The sequence below is a fragment of the Anthonomus grandis genome, chromosome 1 (assembly GCF_022605725.1).
Source record: "Anthonomus grandis grandis chromosome 1, icAntGran1.3, whole genome shotgun sequence".
NCBI classification, from domain to species: domain Eukaryota; kingdom Metazoa; phylum Arthropoda; class Insecta; order Coleoptera; family Curculionidae; genus Anthonomus; species Anthonomus grandis.
Window position 1 is genome coordinate 20230506 of NC_065546.1, and position 22038 is coordinate 20252543.

Consider the following 22038-nt stretch of genomic DNA (forward strand, 5'->3'; position numbering starts at 1 on the left):
CTATTCTATAGTACCCTCCCTCCCTGCCTATTCATCTACTTGCAAAAGTAAAATTTAAATATTCACACACCTCTCGACTAATTTCATGAACATTTCTAAATACCTAACGGAAGTCAGGTTTCTTTCAATAAAGTACGGGCCAATTAATTATATGGCTTCCAAATTTCGGATCCCACACATTAATTTTTTGGGGAAACTGGGTACGCACTTTAAAATGCCATGAAACATAAACGGAGGTTCATCCGAAAACTCAATGTTATTTAATAAGTTCTGATCTTGGTATAGTTTTGCCATGATTGTTTCACAAAATTCAATCCTCCTATCAAAATCATCTTTCAAAAGTTCTTGGACCAAGTGAATTTTATAAGGACGGAATTTATTTTGTTTTTAAATTACTTGAACCGATGGTTAAGGCATTCCTTAACCAATTTCTTAAGCGGTTTTTTGCAACGAAGCATGGGGATTTTCAACGGAACATTGTAAAACTTTCATACTTCTTTTATCATTGGTTGATGACTTTGGCCGACAAGATCTAGTCCTTTCTTTAATGCTGCCAGAGCAGTTGATAAAGTAATTGGTTTCGATTTGGAAATAAATTTATAAATAACTTAACGACCTCTTCGTATGGTCTAACACAATCTCCATAACCCCTTGACCTTACTAATGTTATTTTTTCTCTTTCATTTAATTGAGCCATTTCGAACGATATTGAACTTAGCGAAGACGTCAAATTTATTAACCAAAGTAAAAGTGTCCCACCTACTATGTGTGACACAAAAAAGTGCCGAGAGTGAAATAATTTAGATTTTAAAGCCTGGTAAAGTTTTTAAAAATTTAGATTTTCAATTGTTGATATTTCGAAAATAGTTCAAGATTGATATAGGGTGTTATACATGAAATGTGTTTAGGATTTATTAATGCATTTTTAGATATCATAGAATCTAAAAATGCATTAATAAAAGGGGTGTTCTATTTAAAATAATAAAGTTAACAGCTGCCCAGTCTTCTTGACGCACCCTGTATATTTTTCAGAAATCTGAAAACATGCCAAAAAATATAAGAGAATTGACGTGTACGAGCGTTTTTCAACCAGGTAATTCGTTTACCTGTAAAAGGTATTTTTCCACATTTTGGACTGGACACACTGTATAAACGCATTCAAATAATAAGAGGGAGGGAGACAATTAAGAGCCGCACTATATACACACAACCAAATTTATATGGAATCACCCAGTAATTTCGCAAAATGGAATTTATTTAAAAAAATAGTCATTGAGGATTAAAGGGCACTTTTTCAAAACCAAGTTTATTAAAAAAAATAATAAAACTGATTACAATTTTCACAATAATAGAACAAAAAACAAAAAGTGTAGATTTCTATAAAAATGATTTTTCTGAATATGCCAATTTAACAAGAAAGTTAATTTAAAATTAAATGTTAATAATCAGTATTGCCACCTCTAGCATCGATGCAAGCACGAATTCGACGAGGCATGCTATTTATCAAATTGTCAATGTCTTCTTGGGGAACATTTGTCCATTCCTCAAAAACCGCTTGAATAAATTGCTCAGTGTTACCAGGAGCATTCTGGCGAGTTCTAATCTTTCTTTTTATCTTATCCCATAAGTGGTCTATAGGATTAAAATCCGGTGAGCAAGAAGGCCACTATAAAACGGCAATACCTTCCGTTTCTAAGAAACATTTTGCAACTCTGCTGGTATGTGGAGGGGCATTATCTTGCATAAATAAAAAAAAATTGCCAAAATCACCTCGCCAGAGTTTAACTACAGGTTGCAATACCAAATCTACATACCTTTGACCTGTTAGGGTTTGTCGAATTGGAATTAAAGGAGTTCTTTCACCAATCATAATTCCACCCCAAAACATTACAGTACCTCCTTTGTATTTCGGGATAGGTTTGGCAGCACGAAGTCTAGCTTGTCTCCCTCTACCTCTTAAAATGCGAATCCGCCGGTCATCGGATCGTAGTCCTATTCTGGTTTCATCCAAACATAAGACATTTTTCCAATTTTTAATATCCCAATTTTCATGCTCCAAACACCAATTTAAACGGTCAATTTTATGTTGCCTTGAAAGTTCTGGAACCCTTAACTGTCTTCTGCTAAATAATTCCCGAGCGCGAAGTCTTCTTCTAATAGTTTCGACAGAAACACTCACACCCGTAGCTTGTAAAAGTTGCCTTTGAAGCTCTGGATGAGATGTTGTGGGATTTCTTCTTGCTATTTGAGCTAAAAAGCGATCCTGCCCTTCAGTAGTTGCTCTTTCACGACTTCTCCTTGGTCTGTTTTTTAAGGTTCCCAATTCCAGAAATCTTGAATATGTTTTTGAAACAACACCTTGTGTAACCCCCACCGTTCTAGCTATCTGCCTTTGTGACATGCCTTGTTCTGCCAGAGCAATAATTCTTCCCCTCTGAACCGATAGCCCAATGTATGGCATTCTTGTTTAGTTTTCAAAAATAAATAAATTATAAATTTGATGCGACTTGCAAGTGAAACAGTAAAATCGACACTGCTAGGTAAAACATTATTATTTATTATTAATCTGCCTGTCCTTGAGAGTAAATACTTGTACTTTTTTATTGCTTGCAACAAAAAATATCTTACTAAAATATTTCGTATTAATACAAGGTGATTCCATATAAGTTTGGTTGTGTGTATATGAAAGATAGATATACTATAATTATTTCAAAATGATCCCATTGTTTTTAAGAGTAAATATACAAAATAAAACATAAATCTAAAAGTTAAAATTCTTCATTAAAATAATTTTTAGTTCTATCAAAAAGATTTTCATTCAGATTTTACAAAGCTATGAGCCCTCAGTATAAAATAGAGACTCTCTAAATAGAATTTTGAAAGATATGCCCAGCATTCTGTCAAAGAACTCCAGGATTTCCAAAATGAATACATAAATGTAAAGTACTCCATGAAGCAAGAACCAATATTAATATTTTTGCAATATTCCTAATTTTCAGATGTTTCTTATAATTTATATTTTTAAGCGTGTTTTTTATCAAAAAAATAATTTTGATCTTTAATTTGCAATTATATTTTATTATTATAACGGAACTCAGAAACACACTCCTGTTTGGAAAAAACTTCTGACATATATCTGACTGATATCTGATAGAATATACTTTTATATTCAGTGATTTTTTAGAATTCAGTTTGTGTTTGTTTGCATATATGGATTTTGGTCAAATAAAATGCTCTTAGATGATGAAATTTATATTTTATTGATGCCTCGGTCTCTATATGAGATCATCTTCAGGACTCTACTAGGTTTCAAATAAAAAAATTGATAATTACAAAACAGTCAACGACTAGATTAAAATTCAAAAAAATAAAAAACCAGATAATAAAATGACAAGTAACATTATTGTGATAAACCAACAAACATACCCGAAGGAACCGGCGGTTTATGCACACGAGACGTAGATGGAGCACGCACAGAAGACGTAAGTAGAAGGGAGGAAAAAGATCGCTCCGTGCGCATGTTAAAAAAAATGCTGGGAAATAGCACACATTGAAATTCACTAACCGTTATTTAAAGTAATAACAGTTTTCCGATTGCACAACTTCAATTGCACATCTTCAGTCAAAACTCAAAAAAAAAAAAAAATGGGATTTTTATACGCTTAGGTGGATTTCTTCGTGTGGTGTCACATATTTGGAAAAAAAAATTTAACACTTCTGAGAGCTTATAAATGAGCAGTTTGTGCGGCAAGTAGATTTAATTTAAAATTCAATGTTATACAATCTTATACAATAAAGAAATATTTGTGGATTATTGTAGCATTATTTTTAGTTTTCTTTTATATTTATTAAGTACACTTTTTGAGTACTAGATATTATTTTATCTAATTTTTGCAAATATCGATGATTCGATGACCTGCTGCCACAGATACAACCTTCATGTTTTGTAGTAACGAGAAGATAGGTATTCTTTGTGATAAGCATCCTACATATAGCTTTTTTCACTATAGGAGCAATGTATAAATACAAAAGTAGTGTTTTAGTTTGATTTAATACTTTAAAATTTCTATAAATAAATATTAAATAGTATTATTTAAAGAAAATTGTTATATGACTAATTAGTATGATAAAATTTAGTAATGCTTGTTTTTAGTCCTGAACCGTCATCCTCAAATCAGAACCTAAAAGACTATCGTGTTATTGACAAAGGTTATTTCCGAAGTTGGCAAGAATTTGAAAATACCTTTTATAAGATCCGAACTTTTTAACAATATTGATTTATAATAAAATATATAAATGCTAAATAATAGCCGATCAAGAAAAAGCATCCTTTAAATGGATGGAGGAGGCCGCTAAAGGAGAAACTGAGATTGCTAGGGCAGAAAATTATATAGGACCAGATTCCAGATAGGACGTATTCCTGAGGTAATGGTTATTTGCGACGGCACTTAAACAAAAAAATCAATCGTCTAGATAAGAGGCTGCTGCTATAAAAAAATTGCGACTTTAGTGGAGTAATTTTATAAGAAGCGAAGAAATGTACAATCCTCTTTAGAGCAAAAAATTTCCAAAAAAAAATATATTTGACGCAATCTGAATCATGTTTTCGATAAATAATTACAGTAGTCATTTAACTGCTTAAAACTAACTTACTTCATTAAACCAGAACCAGATTTTAAATTCAATGCCTGATTTAATAAAAGTCATAAATTTTCTTTGCGACTTTCATTTTTCAAGATCTAATCGCAAAATATAATAACAGCCTTATTTGAGATGTCTACAGCAATACGGTAGAACAATTTATTCATTTTATATGTAAATATATCGGAGAAAAGCATGTAAATTATACTTTAAGAAGATTGTACCAGGGCAGATGTCATAACGCAGCCCTTACTTCTTACTTATGAATAGCAGAGAATACAGTTTACTAGAGCCAGGAGTTGTCATTTACTTCACAAACAAGTATACTTGATTAAAATTGTGGAATCCTTTGCTAAAAACCTGACCTTTCTCCTGCAGCATACCAGGCGGCTAAGAGAATATTTTTGTCATAAATCGAAAAGAATGATCAAGAAATTATTGAGGCATCCACACAAGCACAAAATGATTCTTTTAAATGGATAGATTACCGAGGAAAATTATTAACATCCTCTTTTTTTGGGTACTGTGGTAAAGAGGATAGCTTAACTTCATTTCAGCTCCTACGAGCCGTAACCCAAGGCCGAAATAACGTTAGAAAAAACCTTAAGATTTAAAGTACAATTCTGTGGGTTGTTTATTTTTCATGATTATCCATTTATCAGGAGAATCACCTGGTGGCTTGGTGTCGGAGAAACGCGTAGTCGAAATAAAGTGTCTACTTGCAGCCAGAAATATGACACAAGAGGAAGGTATTGCAGCGCAAAAAAAATTTAATATGGATATTAGAAAAGGTCAATTTGTTTTAAATGAAAATTAAAGATGGTTTTATCAATAAAAACAGTAGGAAAATTTTTTATAACTAAACGTATTGAATACTGTTTGTCTGGAATTCTATATTTATTTAACAAACCTTTGGAACACATCAATGTTTACAAAACTAAAATGGTTTTACTATGAATGTGTTCTGACATTAGGGAGAACCCAGTTGTAAAATATATATTTAATTACATCTTTATAGAAAGTTATATCTGTTTATAAGATACTTTCGATTTTGTAAATAATTCATATTTTGATCTTGAGAAGGTTATTAACCGCTATAAATTACCCAAATACCCCAAAATTATAACATACTTTAAGTGAATACAATAGTTGACATTTTGGTTCAATAAAAAAACACACAGATAAACAGGTGTTTGTAAGAAAAATTTAATTCAAGAATGGGTAAGTAGTGTGTTCTTTGGTTTAGTAAATCCCAGCATTTATTCATGAGAAATTATTTACGCAAAAATGCCGTATTTTGGGACTTCCTGGTATTTTGAAAAACCGGTTGCAAATTCAAAATTAAGTTGTAGCGCTATTTCGAAAAACTCATCCTAATTTATTCCCATTTGTATACTGTATCATTTTTGGTACAGTATACAAAATTAATTTTTGGTTTTAATTTAATTAAAAAAAAATATATTTTTTTCAATGAATTAATTACAAAGATTGATTTTTAGCAATTGATCAATTGATCACAAGATAAACAAAATGCGCATGCACCATCGGGATTTTTTTTGTTTTAAAGAGCTTATTCCAACAAGGTGCCAGAGTTTTTTTTCTTATGAACGCTAGCAAATTTATTTCAGTTAAAGTCCTCACCCTGAATAATAATTAAATATGAACAACTTAATTAATTAAAAAAAATATATATTTAAAATGCCTATAATACCTGCAGATTGTGCAGTTTCTCTTCATTAAATGCACAAACAAACAAAACTATTAATATATCTGTAAAAAATATCTATCAATAGTATAATTCATTATTACTAATAACGGCATATACTATTAAGGATGGATAACATTATTATATATATATTGGTAATACTATTTCATTTTGTAAACAAAATATTTTATTCTATTACCATTAATCGAAATTTCCATGTTTCTCAACGTATCTAACCTGGATGCTTCGCGTCTTAAAAAAACCTTTTAGATGTCTAAAGAAAAATAATATAAATAAAAAGAGGTACTGTTTTGCCAAATGCCTAACTATAACTTATTTAGAGTTATTATTTATTGCAACCACAAAGATGAACAAAAATATGTAGTTCACTTTTTTGAAGCAGTTTTTGACAACAAATTTCTGACATTTTTATATCAAAAATTAAAAAAAAAAACAGACCTATAAGTATGGTCTTTTAACAAAATAGCAGTGAAAAGTGTTTAAAAAAGAAGCATCAAGTGTTTAAAAATGAGCTCTTGACTCAATGCGAAGCTTTTTGTTTTTGCCAAGTGTACGAAGGCTCTTAAATACATCAGTTGGAGAAACTGGAAACGAACACATTGCATGTAATTGAAAGCGGTTTCCGTAGGTTTTTAATTACATTAAGTTACTGGTAAAAACCAAATAATCGGCGCGTAGCGTAGACTTAAGATATAAAAAACTAAAGCTGTTGATTCAATATTTATGGAGAAATTATTTAAGAAAGAAGAGAAATAATTCAACAGAGGACATCTCAGAAACCACCTTCAAGCTCTTCGAATAAAACCAAATCTGGAATACTGTATTGCTGTCTGCTCTCTCCTAGTATGATCTATAAATTAATGACATTGGACGAGTCCGAAGAAAGTTTTCAAAAATACATATAATGCGAATACATATAAGATTGGTATAGATCTCAACTACCCAGATATTTATGAATCTACGCAATCGTTGCTGAATATTGAAACAAAATATAAAGAGTTGTATATCATCTCACTTTTTTATTAAAAATTATTTATGGTCTAATATGATGCGCTGAACTACTAATTATTTGAATATTCCTATAGCATAGAGGCACTTCATGTCCGATCTCAACAGACAAATTAAGGAATCATAAGCTCTTCGCAAAACTGCTCAGACTAGCAAATACTCTTATTATTCTTGACTTGTTTGAAGGTAGAAATTAAAAACATACAACTGCCTATGAAGGGTTATCTTTTCTTCCGTAAAATTATGTGATTTTATTATTTAATTATTATTTTAATTCTTACCTAAGATTGTGTAATATATGAGTTAAGTTTTTTTATGCTAATTCACGATTTTATTGTAACATACATTTAAAATACTGACACATAATTAAAATTTAAGATTTACGTAAATAAATAACAAAAAAGACATGGGTTTTAAGAAAGGAAAAAAACTTTTTAATTTTCCTACTCAAAACCATCAAAATGTGAGATACGCCACTCTTGGGGTGACACCCTCAGATATAAATTGAAAATTTGGAACCATTATCACTTACTTATTCTCTTGCCATTCGGCCTTCATCTCAACGCATCTTACGTCAAACATAGCCAAGGTGACCTCCCGTTCCAACTCTTTCTTAGTTTGTCGTTTTCCTCCTGATTCAGAAGAGGTGACTCCGCCAAACGTTGTGCCAGCCAGCACCTCTCCTCCCACGGTCCAATCAATGAGCGGATCGTAGACGAAAGCCTCTAGAAGAGTCAGAAGGGTTTCACGGCCTTTACGCATGGTTTTTAACACATTTTCACAGGCCACACGAAATATGCCCTAAAAAAAAAAAGACAAAATGTAGTTGGATATTTAGAACTTAATTAATTTAAAAAGCCAATATTGATTTGTGACAAAACGTAGGGAAGAATAAAGCGGTGATGCATCCCTATGCACACACCCGGTACAGTGTACAACTAAGAAAGACATATCTCAGTAACTAGTGTTCCCACAAAGAGAGAATTCGTTGTGTGTTAAGAGAATTCGTGTGTTAAAGAGAATTCGTTGGAAATTATTTACAAGTTCGTACGATGACCGAAGAATGATGCCATTTTGAAGTATGATAAATTCTAAATATTTTTTATTTCAAACTTTTTTTTTTAATCTGTTAAATAATAGGTGGGGGAAAGATTGAATATTTATATCTAAAATTGTTCATAACTTTTGATTGGCCTAACCAATTTTAACGAGCTTGCTTTTGTTTTCAAGGGTAATTATCAGGCTTTTATGTAGTATAATTACTTAGTCGACTTAGTTATTTTGTTGAGCGCTAGAGGGCGGTTTGCGTTATTTTGGACTTTTTCAGCGATATTCTGTAGTAAATACAACGATGTATTTTTTTTTATTTAGGCTAAAAGAGCACGAAAAAACATAAAAACTGGCGCAAACCGCAACTCAATATCTTATTTTATTCCGAAATATTAAAATGTTTTTGAACAATAAAAATTAAACTCCAGAATTTTTTTTTTATAAATAAATGTAATAAATAAATTGTTTTATATTTTTAATGGTGTCCTAGAGGCTCACACTGTTTTCCTTTATTTTCAATCCACAGTCGAAGTCGAGGTGTCATTGACAGAACCCCTGTCTGGATTTCTGCTGTGTGTAAGGAATTTATTGCATTGCGTATTCGGTCCTGCATGTCGTTCTGTGTTGTGGGTGGGGTGGCAAAAGCTAAATCTTTAATCCTTCCCCACAGATAGAAATCTAGGACAGTCATATCTGGGGATCGAGCAGGCCAAGAAAATATACTTCCTCTTCCTATCCGCAAACGATACTGCCTGGTTAAGTATTGACGAACTTAAACTGCAAAATGTGCAGGGCGCTTGTTTCCAAATCAACATCTTCTAGTAACCCTGGGAGATCATTTTGCAAAAAAAATTAAATACACATTACCAGAAAGTACTTGATTCAAAAAGAAAGGACCAATAATTTTTCCGCCAATAATGCCGCACCACACGTTTACAGTCCATCTGCCTTGGTGTTGAGTCTCGCGGATCCCAACGGGGATTTTCTTCTGCGCTATAATATAGACTATGCAGGCTTACACCACCATGACTGCTAAATGATGGCTCGTCCGTCCATAATATCTTCGAGATAAATCGGGTATCTTCTGTTCAACAGCCAATGACAGAAATTGAGCCTATTATCAAAGTCTTTTTCGAGCGCCTGGTGCAGAACGACGTGATATGTATGAAGTCTAAGTAAAAAACAATAATTATAAGATATTAGTATGCTTATTAGTGTTATAACAAATAAAAATAGGTACCTGTGCTCTTTCAGAATATTTTTTACTGTACCCTGGGATATTCCCAATTCCCTAGAAATATTTCGGATGCTTATGTGAGGGTTTATTTCAATATATGCAAAACATTTATAACGTTTGCCTATATACGCCCTCGACTTCGTCTTCGATGAATATTGCCGCGAATACTTCCAGTAATTCTTAGCCTGGTAGCTAAACCGGTAAAGACTCGCTAAACATGATTAATCACTAAACATGATTAATCCGAACAGCATCCGAAAGCCGCACAGTGCCGGTTTAACCAGGGGTCTTTTGGGTGCTATAGCACCGGGCGGTAAATCTTAGAAGGGCGTCGCCCTTAAGTTTACCACAAAATTAGCTACTCCCGCCTTTTATTAGTAAATAATTAAATTTTAAAACCACAATCGAAAAAAGCGACAACTTATTTCAGAGATTACTATACTTCGCAGAACCCAGACCTATAAAAAATGTAAAAAATAAAAGGTAGCTATTTTATTAACTCAATTGCCTTATTTGCTAACAGACATCTATTATTAAAATCGCAAAGTGGAATATGAATGCGAAATTACGAGTTAAAGCACCGCCACCAACGGTAATTAAAATCGCCAATGCCCAGCCCTAGTTTCCTACTTGTACAGCTCCGCATTACTGCCTATGACAAGCGATAAAATTTAGCCGCCAATTATTTCAAAACAACAATTATTTGGCGGTGCAGTATAAAAAGAATTGGCGGTATAAATTGGTGATGTTCGAAAGTTTAGAATTATAGGTTTACTTTAAAATTACAGTAAGTTTGGTGTTTAGTTTAATCGGTGATATTATTCGGATTTTTAAAAGATTAAACCGCAATTAAATACGGTTAGTTATGATTTTAGTTGTTTTTTTTTCTTAGTATCAAAAAAAAAAAAAAGGGAAATGGACGGACGAAAGTTATCTGGCTCATATTGGCGCAAAAGAAAACTGGAAAAACAGCAAAAGGAAAAGAAAGCTTTAGAAAACACTCTTAAACTCACAAGTTTTTTTACACGGGGTAACACAGACGTAGACGAGAGCAGAAGTATATGCGAACCTCAACCTGGACCAAGTACGAGCACTGTAGCATGAGATGAATACCCAAGAGACTGGTCTTGAGATGGAGCCACAGGAAACTCTTTTGCAAAATAATACAGTTGGTGATAGTATTATAGGTAAGTATTTTTGGTGATTGCATATGCTTTAGAAATAGAAATAGAAATTATGCTTTTACGCATAATTTCAGTTTAAAAAAAAACCTTAAAGACAAAATCCTTTGTAAATATTTTAATTGTATTTGAATGATATAGAAATGCATTCAAATGTATTTATTTGTAGATGCAAAAACAGACGATTGGACCGAATTTAAGGAATTTCAAAATTTTGTGCAAATTCTTTTGGATAACTGGACCGAACAAATTCTTGATAAAATTGACTTTTCAATGTCTAAAAGAAAACATGGGGACCAAAATAGGTATGCTACCAAGCAAATTTTTTATAAGAAGCTAGTTAACGGTAAAGTAGTTCGAAGAGATTGGGCAATTTATTCAGAAAGTACTGGAAATGTGTTTTGTTTATATTGTTGTTTATTTAGTAACAAACAAAACCAATTTAAAACCGGATTTTCCTCGTGGAATAAATGCATTGAAAGATTCGACGAATACGAGCGTTCCATTGGTCATCTAGATAGTTTAAATGTTTACACAAGCCGCCAATTAAAGCGAGGAAAAATTAACGATAAGTTGGAAAAACAAATAAGTTGCAAAAAGGATTATTGGGTCGAAGTATTAAGAAGAATTATAAGCGTGATTAAGTTTTTGGCCTCCAGAGAATTGGCATTTAGAGGAACTGATGAACGTTTTGGTGAAAAGCGCAATGGGAATTATTTGGGTTTATTGGAACTATTAGCAGAATATGATCCGTTTTTAAAAGACCATATAAATCGAATGGCAAATTTGGGCAAGGGTAAAACGTCATACCTATCCAAGGATATCTGTTGTGAAGTCCTCACTATCATGGCGAATCGGATTATTGAGGAAATTGCTAAACAAATTAAGGCGAATAAATATTTTTCAGTCAGTGTGGACTCAACACCCGATATATCACATCAGGATCAGCTAACAATAATTTTAGGGTATTGCAATAGTAAAGGGCTTCCATTTCAAAGGTTCAGTGCGTCATAAATATGCTAAAGACATTTAATTTGGACATTCAAAATTGCAGGGGTCAGTCATATGACAACGCAAGCAATATGAGTGGTCGATTTTCTGGATTGCAAGCGCGTATTAAGGCACATAATGAGTTAGCAATCTATGTTCCGTGTGCCGGACATCTCAATTCATATCTCTCAATTTAGTTGTTCAAAATGCTGCGGATTGCTGCTTCGAAGCAACATCTTTTTTTATGCTAGTTCAAGCTTTTTATACATTTTTTTCGGCTTCTACACATAGATGGAACTTGTTGTCTAGTACAGTACGAGATTCATCAGGCTCTGAGAAATCGCTCATGCCAAAAAGGGTCAATACAACTCGTTGGTCTTCTCGCTTTGATGCCATAAAGGCGCTACAAAGTAGTTACAATTCAATAAAGACTTGTTTAAATAATATAGCAACAGATGTTAATGAGAAAAATATTGTAAGAGTCGAAGCAAGTCCGTTATGCGAAAAACTTAGTTTCTTGGAAAATGGGATAATCTTATCGTTTTGGTTGGATATTTTGCAAAGGGTTAACGATGTTAATAAAACTGTACAAAGAGAGAATTTGGACTTGTGTACAACTTCCCAACTTTTCTCGTCTTTCGTACGTGATCACTACGGATTTCTTACGTGATCACTTTGACCATTATGAGAGCTTAGGAATGTTGTTAACAGAAAACGAAAATTATATTGAAAGGCGAAATATCAAACGAAAATTGCAATTAGGAGAAAAAAGTTCCGACGTAAATTTGAGCCAGAGAGATAAAATCCGCACGCAGTGTTTTTTTTTAATAATCGATAATCTAAAATCTGAAATTATTCGTCAGTCAGAAATATATCAAACATGTTCAAATACATTTGAATTTCTTTTTAAGCTAAAATTAATAGAAGATGAAAATATTATCACTGTAGCAACCAAACTAAAGGAAAAATACAGCTCCGATTTAGATGAATATTTTCCTCAAGAATGTGTTCATCTAAAAAAACTATTAAATTCTATATCAGAAATTAAATTAAAAACTCCATTAGATTTAGTTCATGCATTATATGAGAATAAACTAATATCTACATTTCCCAATATCAATATTTGTTTACGCATTTTTTTTTCTATAATGGTCACAAATGCAAGCGGTGAACGATCGTTTTCTACTCTAAAGAGAGTTAAAACCTATTTACGAAACTCAATAGCGCAAAAAAATTTAAACTCTTTGGCAATTATTTCAATTAATAAAGATATTCTTGATGAAATAGATACATCTACTATAATCGAAAAATTTGCGTCACTAAAAGCAAGAAAACAATCGTTTAAGTAATTTATATGCATTATTATATAAGTATATTTATGGGTAATTTATTTTTTACGTTCCTCGAATCTGACTGAGTTCAAAGAATCTGCTTTACTTTTTGTAGAAAGCTTAAGAGTTGAGTTTGTGTTTTTTTTGGGAGTTTTAGTTGTAAGAGAGTTTATGCTATAGAATCGTTTATTTTTATTTGTATACTGGCGTTGACCTGATGTATTTTTTATTTTGTTTTTTTGTAAAATTTGTCTGAACATTTTTTGAAATAAAAGTTTAAAAAAAAAAAAAATTTTTTTGAACGAGTGGGGAGGGGGAGGGGGCGCTGTATGTTTGTAGCACCGGGCGGCAAACTACCTTAAACCGGCACTGCTGCCGCACCGATTAAAGTAAAAATGCAGGGCTGAAACTCAATTAATGTATATGAGCCCCAGGAAGACACATTGATATTTGTCTTCCGAAATTCGGAGCATCTAATCGAACCAAATACGCATCAAGCAGGCGACAGAGGTCCGACCGCATCAGAATTCAGCTATTACGTCTGCGAAATTTACTCTCGCGGGAAAGACATTCGAGCTTTTGTCTATCGAAGTGGACCAGCTATTTTATTATGCTATTGAAGGTTATTGTTTACGGACACGCTTGATCTGGTCGGCTACAATACATCTTCAGTTTTGTTTTGTTTTGATAAATCTGTTTGGAATGAATTTGGCATTTGGTGCGGGCGCGTACTATTGTAATTTAATAATTAGTAGTATTTTTATTTTTGGATGTATAGAAATTTAGAAAAAGTTTTTTTAGTGGATATTTTAGTGGCTATTTATGAACGACTGTTCGATACTAGCAATTGTATTTTAGTCGTGTATTTTGTAAGTAGTATTTATTTTTATGCTATCTATTATTTTTTTATTTTTTATATCACTGCATAATTTTTCTCTCTAAGTTAATATTTTATGCGCTTTCATTCCCTATTTCATTAAAGTGAATAATATTGAATACAAATTTTTTTCTAATTAACGATTTTTATTGTTTGTCTGCCCGAAAAAAAGTTCACGCTTCGCCACTGGTTAGTGTCAGGATATCTTTGGTTATATATACGGGCCGCCATGCGTGCATTTTGCATTAACTAAAAATACACTGCTAGCATATCAAAAAGCTGTCGTTTGGAATTACGTTTGGCATTTTTAAAAACTTAAATGATTTCAAAAACTGTCTTCGACGTCACACTTGACATCGATCATAAACGTTTTATCATGGCCCCCGTTAGAAAAAAAAAGTTTGAAATAAAAAAAGTTTAGAATTTATCATACTTTAAAATGGCATCATTCTTCTCTAGGATAAATAACCAATATAAGGATAAAACCAATTTTTACTATTTCAATGTTGCAATACGCTCCCTAGCGGTCATCGTACGAACTCGTAAATAATTTCCAGCAATTTTTCTTTGCCGCTTTTATAAGAAATATTTTTTCCCTACACTGTGCGATTACTAGTTACTATGTTGCCGGCGACCTTTCTTAGTTGTACACCCGGTACTTAGTCAGGGCAGTTTATATTGAGAAATGACTCTTCCCGTAAGTAAAACAAAATAGAAAATAAACACCTGGCTTAATTAGCAAAAGTTCAGAGAAATTATATCAACAGCCGCCCTGGTATCCCTTACTTAATAGCTTAATATTAGCTAATCATTTCTAGCTTGCTACTAAACTAATCAGATTTTATTAAAATATGTATATTAACTTTAATGCTAATAATAAAGGTAGATAAAGCTTCTCATTAAGATCTCCAGTAGCCTTAGTGTAATCAGAATCTGTACTCATTATTTTGTGATGGTCGCTTTTCTAGACAAGAATATTCTAAAAAAACACTTCCACGTCTTTATTAAGATCATTCTCCTACGTCAGAAGAAGAGCACACAGTCAGATCCCTGCTAAAAACTATGCAAAAACCAAATGAAATGAGATTTCAGATCGTTCGTCGATGATATTATATCGCTAACATACATAAAGAAAAACAGCGGGTTCAAAAACAGACAGCCACGGATCCCAGATTAATCTACTGGCGACGACTGTGAAATAAACATGCTTTCGCGTATAATGAGATGTGCTCTCTATAAACATCAAAAATCTTCCGTCGGGGTCCCGCCATCTTGAGGACACAATTAATAAATTATTACAGGACTATGTGTATTATAATCTTCCTGAAAAATAAAGTGAAACTAAGCAAAGTTATATGTAATTGGATCTCAGAAAAGACGACACGAGCCAGCCTCTCTGATCTTTGACCTGATTTTTGAGAGTCGTTGAGAAAAGAAATAGGTCTGAAGTTGGAAAGACAACAAACATTTATTTGTGTCTGAAATCTATGTTATAACTAAACAAAAATAAAAAACTCCAAGTCAGGGTAAAAAATTAAAGGTTAAACATATGTATATAAAATTTCTTAAAAAGCTACAAGTGTTTCGCTTTTATCGGATCATCATCAGACCTAAAAGTAAATAAATAATAGTACAAAAAAGAACGCTTATAAAATATGCTAAAAAACTTTTTACCTAGACATACACCTACACGGATCACATTACTTTTTTAGCATATTTTATAAGCGTTCTTTTTCTATTTTTTATTTACTTTTAGGCCTGATAATATTCCGATAGGAGCAAAACACGTATAGCTTTTTAAGAAATTTTATATACATATGTTTAATCAGACCCTGACTTAAGAGTTTTTTACTTTTGTTTTGTTTTTTTGTGTGGTCTCTTAGAGAAAGAATGGATGATATGTTTTAATATGTTATAATTGTAAATAAGAGTTGTAAATAAGAGTGGCAACGTACTCGAAAACATATGAATACAGCTTAAAAATCTTGGGGACACTGCCATGCAATTTACCAAAAGAAAGAGATGATGAGTCCTAAAATGCAAAAAAATCTACAGTCTTATTACTAGTTAATAGATTTAGTTACATTTATTAAAACCATGCATCATCCAATATCTATTAACTAATATAGTGCGGACGTTATTCTAACCATATTGGCACCCAACGGTTAGTTCTTTGTCTTTAATCTAAAAAAAATCAATAAATTTCACTCATTCTGGGAAATGCTCTTGATATTTTTACGCAATAAAAACACAGTGACCTTAAAAAATATTATCAGCCAATTAAAGCCCCATCAGCTTAAAGTAATTATAAAAAATATTAGCTGTAAATGTCATTAATTTTATCTTAGTGTCACGCATCGTTTAATGTGTATGCAAATTGCATGCTTATTTATAATATAATTTTGCGCTTAATATTCATTTTTTTTTTCAAATCATTAGAATACAATGGGATTAAGGGGGAAGTTCTTGGAGATCTGAATCTTTTGGCGATGATTTTTTAAATAAATTGACATTGAAGGTTGTTTTAAAATGTTCAAGATAATAAATTGTCAAAAAAAAAGGAAACTTGCAAAAAACCATGTCCGTAAAAAATATGTTTATTGTGTATTAAAACCTTGATTATAAGACCACTAATGAGATTCAATCATATCGATATCAAAACACAATTTAATTTGTACGTAATAACATTTATCTAAAATGCATCTTATACATTTAAACTCAATTTCCTATTCTGTAGATCATTAGCATTAATGCCTTTTCATATTTTTGAGATGGCCTTAAACGATAAATCATAGGGTAAAATATAATTACAATATAATTCTTTTAGAAGGCGCCTATTCACTGCCATATTACAGATCTAATTTTGATTATACATTTCTGCGTGATATAGCACTAGATTATCATAGGTGTTATCATAAGTATTCAAACCATTTAATTGGATATTAATTTACCCTCTAGAAAAATAATTAATTCTTAGTACACACTGATAAAAATCTGAGCTATTTTTGGTTGTTTTTCTGACTTTATTTACTTAAGGATGTAAACGTTTCCGATTCGTCCCTAAAAAAACCATAGAACCTGTAACGAACTTTCTAAAATATGTTGGGCTTATAAGCGTTTCGTATGAATTTCAACAAACTGTTTTATTACACGAACTCTGTAAGCCTTTTTACAAGTGAAATAAATCAATCCGGAGATAATTTTTGCCACCTACCAATATAACTGTTAATATAGCGTTTATTGAAGCAGGTTTGGTTTGTTTTAGTTTTTGGGATTAACTTTATTGGCGACTATGTGCATGGAATCTAGACATGTCTAGTCATTTTCCATTTGGTAACTATCAACGTATAAATATCTAACGTATCAGTGAGAAGTTTCTGTTACTACGTCATTATATGAAACTTTAGTGTGTATGCAATGACGTGTGTCTCTAAAACAATATATTTTGCATCCTATACCATTCTTGGTCCTTTCTCTTTTTATTTACAGGAGTATTGGAGGCAGTTAGGACAAGAACATTTTATACTAGTAATCCACTTTCATGTTTTAACTTTTATAATACGTCTCGCAAAAATTATAGAAAAACTATTCAAGCTGTAAAAGATTCATATAATGAAAATATAAAGAATTAATAGTAGCCATAATAGGCAGAAGCTTGGAATAATATCTTGAAATAATAGGTGACTTAATTAGTCAACATGATAGATGTACTTTATTACTATTTCTCGATTTTTCGATTTTTTTCAAAGCCTTAAAGACCTGGAAAATAAACATTCTGATTGACATGAAATTTCCCTAAGAAATTCTAAACAAGGCATATACTTCACTTCATATCCTTCGTAAGGTTATGAATTGATCATTTTCCATAGGAATGTTTCCATTTGGCTAAAAAAAGGCAATTGTCAAACCATTATTTAAAGGAAGTAATTCCAATTTCTGCTTTAATTTTCGACCAATTGCCCTATTATCTAGTCTGGGGGTAGTGGGTAAATCTAGCCTAGTTTGAACTTATGAATATTATACAAATAATGCCATTTTCCGCACAACTTGCAGCAGTTTGCTGCGATCTTATAAAGGCTTTTGATTATGTGAGATTTTAGCCAAGCTTGAGAAATATGGTTTTCCAGGTGGGTATTTTGAGTGTTTTTTTTAGGCAATAAACACAAAAAGCTTTTAATTACGACCAGTGTACTTTATGATCTGTTCTTGGTTCTTTGCTGCCTTCACATACATTAAAGACCAACGTGTGCTTCAAATGTGATCTCAGTCATACTTTACTGAGTGGCAATCCTGTTAATAACTTCTAAACTTTTAGTAATTTAGATATATTTTACTCTGTTACTCTGGGTCTATTCAATTCAGTTTCCACCTTACGCACGAGGCAATAAAGAATATTAAAAAACTCAAACCTAGGGATTCTTGTAAACCTCTCTTCATCTCTCCGAAGATCCCCACTTTTCAACCTCTCTATTTATTACTGAGACCATTCGTGTGGATTACGAAAAGGCCAAATACCTAAAATCGAACAGATTTTAACATTTTTAATAATATTGTTGTGAACCTATTAAAACTTGAAACATAAATAATGAAGAATTTGATATAATCATAATAAGCAAAATAACACTTATAATTATTACATTAATAAAACCAAGAAACAAACCCTCAAATATCGAGTTTGTTAGTTATTAAATCTGAAGCTATACTATAATTGTTATTACATCTGATACATATGGTATTGCACTATCTATTCTATCCCTATGTGGCCTAAATGCTCCATACATAAGGAACCTTGTTATCACTTTCCGCGAACCTTGGAACTCTTCTTAACTACTTCACTTTCCAAAAGTTTCATCACCAAATGAATTATTTCAACTAAGAGTAGAACTATTCTCCTTATTATCTTAGAGACATTGGAAAAGTTTCAGATGCTAAAACTAAGAGTGTATGAGAACTAATTGCTATACCGGCAGCATTATCTATAATCTGGATTTATAAAATACTATTTTACAAGCGACTGAATTAAAAACTTTAATTCTCTTGGATCACTCTAAAGCCTTTGGTGGATCAATTATCATTACTGATTAATTTTAAATATCTGAGTTTTGATCAGAAAGCATGGAAAATAATGTAAGGGGCTGAACGTAATCAGTAAATGTCAATGAAAGTTATCCTTTCACTTCTCTACTCTTTGTCCATCATACTACACTAGCAGACATTCACAACGATTACTAGATATATCTCAGATATATACTAATCTTAGATATCTATGCATATTTATGCCGAAAATGTTTACGTCCACCTAATCAATTCAAATAACAAGACAATAATTTAAGTTTAAATTAAAATAAATAATAAATGTAAAGCACTGCTCTTTACTACAATTAACTGTATATACAAAAATTAAGATTTTTATTCACAATTTGCATGAAGAAAACCTAGCACGGACCAATGCAAAATTTAGTACTACACCTACTTATATGATATTTATTTTATTTTTAAAGTTTTATGAAACATTTATATTTACAGCCCTAAATGTCTATCACTTGGTATTCACCTAAAATATTGTCATCTATTAGTGCAGAACATTGTATCACTTGTATCGTTCTATTAATAAAATGTGCATAAATGTTTACCGTAGCCAACTTGTCTTTAGTTTTAAGCTTCTTGTTAAGAAAACTGTCTTAAGTTTTTTATCACTACAACTTATAAATGTGATTATGTAAATAAATATATAATTTGATATGTCGGCAGGCAGATGACAGAACAATTATTTCGAAAAAACTCTCAGTGGTAAAATGTTATGCTCTATGTTCTGCAGCTGCTAAACAAAGTGAAAGAGATAGAGAAGTCTTACCGCCCTTCCTAACCCGTTATATCATAGCCGCTTAAGCCACTTCAAGGATGAACTTCTATACAGAAAAAAACATATTTTTAAATAGACTATAATTAGATATTTCTATTTATATTTATTCATATTAAAATTACCGATTCTTATTTGGAGAAAGCTTCCTTAAAAGAAATATTTCAAAATGATTAATAAAATTAATTAATATCCTCAGTATATACGTTGATTGAGAATATGGGAATATTCAATCAACGGTATATATTTTCATTTTAAAAATACGGTCTAAAACTAAGACTCGCATTATTTTGGTTTGAACTTTTTTGTTCTTTAGTTTAAAATAACACATATTTTTACTTTGAATTTAATATACTCTTAATACTTTAATTACATATCCTTTTAAGAACGCATATACTGTGTGTTTAATTTGAAACATTTGGATTGCTCATTTTGAGAATACATTTGCAATATAATTTAAATATAAAATGTTTTAAATTCGGAAATAGTCATTCCTAGAAAATGCATCTACGATGTACCCAGAATTTGCACACAATCTACCCAGTAATTGTGAGATTATAGGTCAGGCGAAAGATTTTGCAAATATTAATTATTATATTGCAAAAATTTTGCGATTTATTCCCTTCAAAATTGCACGCTTTTTTTGTTGTCTGGTCAGTGTTTATACAATTACAAAAAGATCATCGTGATAATGGGAATTGAAGGTAATTTGAAAGAATGGGAATATTGTAATGGCATTATCCAAACCTTTAGGTTGGATAATGCCATTAATGCCTTACCTAAAGGTAAGTATTTACACCATTATTAATTATAAAACTATTGTTTTAAACATCAATTGTTGATAGATCTCAATTGACACTAAAACCGGCATTTTTTTATTTAAATAAACCTACTTGACTTAAACATGTTTCTGTAAAATGTTATAGAGGTTTTACAGTCATAGATAGAGTGCTATATAGTATAAACTTTATAATACCTTTTTACGATGGACAGTTAGACAATAGTTTGAAACTTATCAACCAAGAAAAGTATTTCAGTTTTTTACAAGCTTTTAATTTCCAATGTCTAGAGGACATATTATTTTTTAGACATACCATTAAAAAAAGAGGGCTATGTTATATTTAGGTGTTTTTGTATATCAAAAAATAAGCTTTTGACTTCATCTTTGTAATAATTCTTTTCACAGGTCTTTAGTCTGTATCGGTCATTAATCTCGAAAATTGTGTGAAAAGCTTTTTTTCTTCTCGATATACATATTTCAAATTGTTTTAGAACATTTGTAAATGGAAGAAAAGAATCTAAAAATCTAAGACACACATATATATAAGGCCTCAGATATATACAGAAAATATACTGTATATATCTTGGTTTTAAGTATTCGTATTATTATATTTACATAGAATAACACATTTATTTTATTAAGCCAGAAAATTGATTAAAGTATCTTGTGGCAACATCTTTATCATGTTTTGTTTTAGTTACTAATTTCTACTATAAATATTTTCTATTGGAATGTGTTAAATGTTTTTTAAAAGTTTCTAGTTTTTATTTGTATACATAGGTATATTCATCTTTATCTTGTAATGAAGTCAAGAGCAAGACTGGGTTTTTCTGACAAAATTTGATTTTAAATAAGTTAATTCTTTATGAAATATTATATCTTGTTATATAACCAATTTCTATATACAGGGTGTCCATTTATAAACTGACACATTTTAACTGCTTATAAGTCGAGAACGAAAAATGTCAACAATGTGCGGTTTTCACAGAACTTCATCAATATTTTTAAAGTTTTTTTTGACAGTGTTGCCAAGTTTCAAAATTGACCTGAAATAGGAGGAAAAAAATTGATGATTTTCAAAGGCCGATTTCTCAAAAATTTTAAATGTAACACCCTGTACTTTTTAATTTCACATTAAAGCCTGTTAAATCCCCTTTCCGAAAATGTATAAATTGTCTTAAATTCATAATTTTTTTGATAATTAAGTTTAAACCCTACAAAATTCAAACTTTCCAAAAAATAGAAAATCGCGCCCTTGAAAAAAGATATTTAATGTGCAAAACACTACTAGATCTTTTTAGAAATGAGCCGGATACCAATTTAATAATGTCTGATGAGGCAACATTTCACATCAGT

General features: G+C 31.4%; 1 protein-coding gene across 1 annotated transcript in view; it reads right to left on the reverse strand.

The window, feature by feature from the left end:
- The window catches only part of LOC126739397 (serine/threonine-protein kinase SMG1), a 157256-nt gene that overhangs the window by 39394 nt on the left and 95824 nt on the right, over positions 1-22038 (reverse strand). The window contains exon 11 of the mRNA XM_050445069.1: positions 7908-8176. Within this exon, the coding sequence (XP_050301026.1) occupies positions 7908-8176 (269 nt within the window). The remainder of the gene's footprint in view (positions 1-7907; positions 8177-22038) is intronic.